The sequence below is a fragment of the Nicotiana tabacum genome, chromosome 23 (assembly GCF_000715075.1).
Source record: "Nicotiana tabacum cultivar K326 chromosome 23, ASM71507v2, whole genome shotgun sequence".
Classification (NCBI taxonomy): Eukaryota; Viridiplantae; Streptophyta; class Magnoliopsida; order Solanales; family Solanaceae; genus Nicotiana; species Nicotiana tabacum.
In genome coordinates this window covers 101,682,265-101,688,199 of record NC_134102.1, presented here as the reverse complement: position 1 = coordinate 101,688,199, position 5,935 = coordinate 101,682,265, and the positions used below count along the sequence as shown (strand labels likewise).

Genomic DNA, 5,935 nt, shown 5'->3' with positions numbered 1-5,935 from the left:
TAGAAAACTTCAACTTGTTCACGATATTAATTATATCCTCTGTGCTAACAAAGAATATAATAATATTTTATTTGGATTAATAACTAAATTTATTTGACTAATAAAATTCTTTAATTTAATTATCAAATAATAAAGTAATTAATCCTTTAGCAAAGATCATAACACTCGTTAGTGTGCGACCCCATAGGTTCAATACTAAACCGTTAGTAAATTGATCACATCAATATACTAATCAAGGGTGGCGTCTAGCAACACTCCTTAACGACCGGATAGTATAAAGTATATAATTTACTCTCAAGAATCTGTAGAAGAATAATGTATTAATTCCTTCTGTCCTTATAGCTCTGGGTCACCCTAGAATGTGGTTCAACTGCCAAATCCTAATAGGTGGCCGACTATGTGTTCATGTCAAAAATAATCGACCATTGAATGACCTAAGAAACTCTTTTCTTCTTTCATTCAATCGCCCTGGCCAAGGTCTTAATTTGGTTGGTTAAACTCATTATCAAGAGTTGACAGATTCTATCTTGATCAATCACTAACTCTACAAGTATTTAATCGTACCCAATATCCTTTCAACTATCGCCTTAGGGCCATAGGTGTCTAGTATCAAAGCATAATAAATAACTTGTCAATTACTATGATGATATCAGGTCAAAGGAAACTCTTACATCACATTCTTCAAGAGAATATTTTATTGACGGTTTATGGTAATTCTAACCATTAGGAATTATCCAATGATCGGTTCAATTATCATATCTCTATATGCATCATCTATTTATGTTATTTAGTTAATGAGATCAATTAATTTTTATCCCATAAAGACGATCACATAAATATTGATCTAATCGGATTACTAATGTCCAAATTAACAATCCTACGATCAAGAACAAAATTTAGATTAAATTGTAAGAGACTTTACTCTCATTATCGTGATTCCATCATGATGACAAGTCTCAAAATTTAATCAAGGACCTTATTAAATTAATCAAGCAATTAATAATAATTATGATAAATGAATATCAAATGCCATATATATTTTTATATCAAATAACATTCACAAAAATATGTTCAAATCATCAAATATGAGATTGGATCTAGGGCATATTTAATATATCCCTAACATGCACTTAATGGAAGTCTGAATCTTAATAATTCAGATCATAATCATTAAGTGTATTTCTTTTCTAGGTCTGAATCTTAATAATTCTAATGTTAACCATTAAGTCTGTTTGTTTTTTTTTTTTAAATTTTACAACCACTTAATGAGTCTGAATAGATCTTAGTAGTCTTAATATCATTAAGATGTTATACATTCAAGAATTTATGTAAAAAAAAAAAATGACATTTCACCATAACTCCTATACTTTCACCACTAACTTACACCACCACTGCTATCGATGTTCCCCACCATTATAGATTACCACCACCACTGCTATCGATGTTCCCCACCATTATAGACTAACACCACCACTAGCCACCACCTATTACTACCAATCCTCAACCACAACTACCATCGATGTCAAGCACGAATGTTAGTTGTCACCACCACTAGCCATCATTTACAACCATCACCACCAATCACTATTACCACAACAAACATCGATCACCACTATCAACCACCACTATATATCATCCATCGCAGTTATTAATCACCACCACCATCAATCACCACTGTTAACTACTACCGTTATCCACCATCTACTAGCCATAATAACCGGGATAGGTAGGAAGTTTATGTACTACCAAGTCAACACCCACAACCACAACCTTTAGCAATCACCACCATCAACCACCCTATAATTTTAAAAAATATTTTACTAATATAATATAAAATTAATTAGTATTATTTGATTGAATTCATATTTATTAATATTTAAATAAAGAAAAAAATTATACATTCAGATGTAGAGAAAACAAACAGTTTTAATTATTTAATATTCAGATCTTAATATAACATCTTGATATTTAGATGTGAATTCAGATTTGGATATTTTAATCTTAATACACATATTAATATTCAGATGTGTATTCAGTTCCCTTTGTTCATCAGATTATCCAGATACCACAAGGTTATAATAACCTTGTGGCCCGGAACCCCCCATCAATTCTAGTATCAATGTTGTGTTTAAGCTAAGAGCAAGCTAGAGAACTATTGCCACTATTGCCTTCGCCCGGCACGCCCCACCAATTCTAAGTATCAATGTTGTGTTTAAGCTAAGAGCAAGCTAGAGAAAAAATCTTTAACATATTCTTATGATTCTTATAAAGAACTTAATCTTATTATGTACACCAAAGAATTCAGGAACCAAACACTGCAGCTAAAACTAAGAGTTAAAGACTTGATAGGGTACTGCTAGTAACAGATAAAGACTTGATAGGTCAATAAAATCAGCGAATAAATCATTCACCTTCCCCTGAGACTTCACAACCTAAGTACTACTAGTAACAGAAACCCTTGGGCTTGGAAGTCCCATGTATGCAAGCCTAGGCGAGACACGAATTTTTGGGCTCGGTCGTGGTGAAGGGATTGGATAACAATTCTTGGGCTGAGACAATGTAACCCTTGGAGAAAGATTAACTTTCTCAAGGGCCTGAGATTGAAGATCAATGGGATAGTCTCTCACACAGCCAATGCGGGGACCAACTCCACTTGTCCACTTACAAGATAAACGCTTGGTCAAGTCAATAACTGGTGCCTCTGTGTGGTCTTCGCCGGTAGGCCCAAAATTTTCTTGATGAGCAGTTGTTTTCGCCATATCACTGCCCGGGCTATCGTCCTTAGCTATATCTGCATCACAAGTTTGTGATAAAGTTTTCTCCATGTCTTTGTTAGATGAAGGTCTATCATCATCTATTGCACATCTCTGCACAGATAAAATCATTAGTGAATTGCCCGTTAGCATTATTACTACTTGCAAAAACGGCACTAAACTGGACAAGAATATGTGCATTGAATAGCAAAGACGGTGTATTTACCTTAACGTTAGCCAAATCAACATGGTGCTCCTCAAGGAAACTGATGAATTCCTTGAAATTATCTTCTGTAGGAAGATAGTGACCACTGTATGGCCATATTGCCTGCAGGGGAAAATGGGACTAAAATCAGTGAAATGATACAAAAGAAATTCATATGTATATTTTTGTGTGATCTGAGAATATTACCTCAAGAATCCCGTCCTGAGCAACCAATCTACCAGCTGCTGTCGTAGCACCACCGGATAGAAAACTAGAGTGTTGGAAAACACCCTTCTTTTTCTTTCCCACATAAAGAGTTCTTGAAGTGCTAAGAACGAAAATCCACTTCGATCCTTCTGTTGTATTCAAGAGCGTCCCACTTTGCTTATAAACTAACTTGCCATCCTCCACAATTACTTCATAGGCTTCCCTTTCTTTCTGCAAAAACAAAGCATGAAAAAGTTGAATATATTATCTTCCTTCTAACTTATGCATTGCAAGTGCAACAATTACAAAAGAGAGAAGTAGATTGGATTGGACTTACAGGTCCTAAATACTTGATGCATTGACGTTGCAAATCAACTCTTTGACAACGCTCAAGATTTACTTCTTTGCCATCACCCACATCCAACCTTCAATAAAGAAGCAGGCTTACTATGTAAGGGGAAACTTGACAGATGAATGAAGCTAAACTACTAGTGCTTTTGAGAGGCGATCTTACCAATAGAAGAAAGGTTGGGTGCTTTTGCTGTTGGACCATACATCATAGTAGAAGTGTAAGTTATGCCCATAACGATGACGTGGGTCAATCTGCAGTTAAAAAAACAGCAAATTCAAACGCCATCTTCCTAAGCAATTTTGACAATACCAGCCAATCATGCGTTAAACAATATATATACATAAAAAAATCAGATAGCAGCAAGGCCTTACAGCTTCCAGCCAATGTTGTAGAGCCAGTTTTTGAGCCTTTTCATCCTTCAATAAACCTTTGCCTACCTGTAGATCATAAACACGATTTTGCTCAATTCTTGAGTAAAACTTTTTGCTATCAAAATTCAGTAATGTGACCTATATTTGGTTCTCGTTAACATACCTTAGCAGCTCGTGTTCTGGCGCGTGACCAACGTGACACCGCAGCTTCATGTTTATTGACATCAAAAAACGATATAGAGCTTTGTTTTAAAGCTGCAGAATCCAATGCCTTCCACCTAAAATACATGAATGACAAAAATTAGAAACCAGGACTTCAAACGTAACTGACTTTTACACAACAGATAGGCGGCAAAAGAAACAAACCAGAGCTCTTCAACAACTACAGCACAATCAGCAAGGTTCCTTCTTGTCCTATAACTCTTGTACACCGTCTGGAGCTTAGTCGCAGCAGCGTCAAGCTCAGTAACAGGTCGCGGAGAAGAGAACACAAAGGGTTCTGGAATTGAGAGTCTTGGTACTGAATCCATTTTTCCATTGTCAATTACCAAACTATTAAGTGGAGTACAAGTTTTAAGCTTTTGTTTCTCATATTTTGGACTTTCTTCTGAGTAATCAGACATCCTAACATTCTTAGCATCTTTTTCTTTGAAACTGAGTTTTCTCAAAGATAGTTCTCCATTTTTCCTCTCAATGCTTACTGATCTGACAATAGATCTTCCCATTGTGTCCGGAAAAATAAGATAACTATGCCTTAGAATTTCATTCCATGCTGATAAGAGTATTGAAAGAGAGAGTCCCATTCACTGGACAAGCTGCAATTTGACCTCAGATGCCTTATAATGAATCCTGCTAAAAGAAACCATTGATTTTGTTTCAAATTAGGAAATTCCAAATAATTCAAAGTCACTAAAAACTCCAAAGGTAAATAGCAACTTTTCCCAAAAACCCCACAAATAAAAGAGGAGAACCTTAACTTTTTTCAGCAATAGCATAAAAACAAAAGAATTCAAGAAAATTCTGTAACTAGAGAAGGGACAGTGGGAAAATCAACATGTCTTCTCTCTAAAACAGAAAAAGGGCACTTCGGCAACATTATTAATATTTAAAAAAAAACTCAAAATACAAATTATCAATGGACAAAAAGCCGGGGAGAGCAAACTAACACCTCAGTTTTCAAAATTGATGAAATATGTAAGGTCTGCAGGTCATTTCATGGAATAGTTTCAAGCAACACTATCATCTGCTTAATTTTAACAAAACACAACAGCTCAAGAAATTAACACTGAACCTACAAACTCTACCCACACACCAACAACAAAGAAGCAGTAAAAAGCAACCCATAATTGTAGTAATTCCTCACCTTGAAAAACAAAAACAGACTCTTGAATTCTTCCCTTTCTTTTTTGCTCTCAAATTAAAGAACGAGTTTTAGTTTGAAGGGATAAGTATAAGCAAGAAAATAATGTGTAGGAGTCTGACTTGTTAGCAGTCACATATTTATACTAAGAGTAGTTTGAATAATCAAAGTTGTGTAGTAGAAAAGTAGGTGGTTTCCTATTACTAGGGTCCTACTGCTGCAGAAAATAAGTGTGCATGGACTTTCATTGAAAGCAAGGGGAAATGATCAAGAAGCAGGTAACTGAGACTCGTGAAATAATTTTTAGATTTTCTCTGGTGTTGAAATCTAGAGAATTGTGCATAAACAAACAAGAGGAATTAAAAGAAAAAAAAAGAGTTTGTAATAATTTCAGTTGTGGGGCTTTTGCCTCAAGCCAAGTGCTATCATGTACTTTTGTTAGATGAATGCCATTATTATGGGCAAAAATATTTTAGCACACAAGTCAAAACTATTTACGTTCCATATATATATCATATATGAAAATCCTAAGTCAAAGTTAAAAGATTAAAATAGTCATATAAAGTTGAATGACTATTTTGCCCTTCAAACAAAATTATTTAAGAAATATTTTTGTACAAACATGTAAATCCACATTCTAATAAAAATAACAATCTAAAAGTCTATTTGGGTAATTAATTATTTTTG

At 34.6% G+C, this 5,935-nt stretch overlaps 1 protein-coding gene across 2 annotated transcripts; it reads right to left on the bottom strand.

The window, feature by feature from the left end:
- Positions 1–2,229: 2,229 nt before the first annotated feature.
- LOC107805112 (IQ domain-containing protein IQM1) lies at positions 2,230–5,730 on the bottom strand. Of its 2 annotated transcripts, none has more exons than XM_075246948.1 (9): positions 5,252–5,730; positions 4,255–4,740; positions 4,052–4,166; positions 3,889–3,954; positions 3,680–3,768; positions 3,503–3,590; positions 3,166–3,396; positions 2,980–3,081; positions 2,230–2,867 (listed from the first exon to the last, which is right to left on the bottom strand). In XM_075246948.1, exons 2-9 carry the CDS (start codon positions 4,689–4,691, stop codon positions 2,433–2,435), a joined length of 1,563 nt encoding a protein of 520 aa, XP_075103049.1. In that variant the 5' UTR covers positions 4,692–4,740; positions 5,252–5,730; the 3' UTR covers positions 2,230–2,432. The 2 variants fall into 2 exon arrangements, with proteins under 2 accessions (XP_075103049.1, XP_016484588.1); XM_016629102.2 differs by having other exon boundaries at positions 4,255–4,737; positions 5,252–5,729.
- Positions 5,731–5,935: the final 205 nt, after the last annotated feature.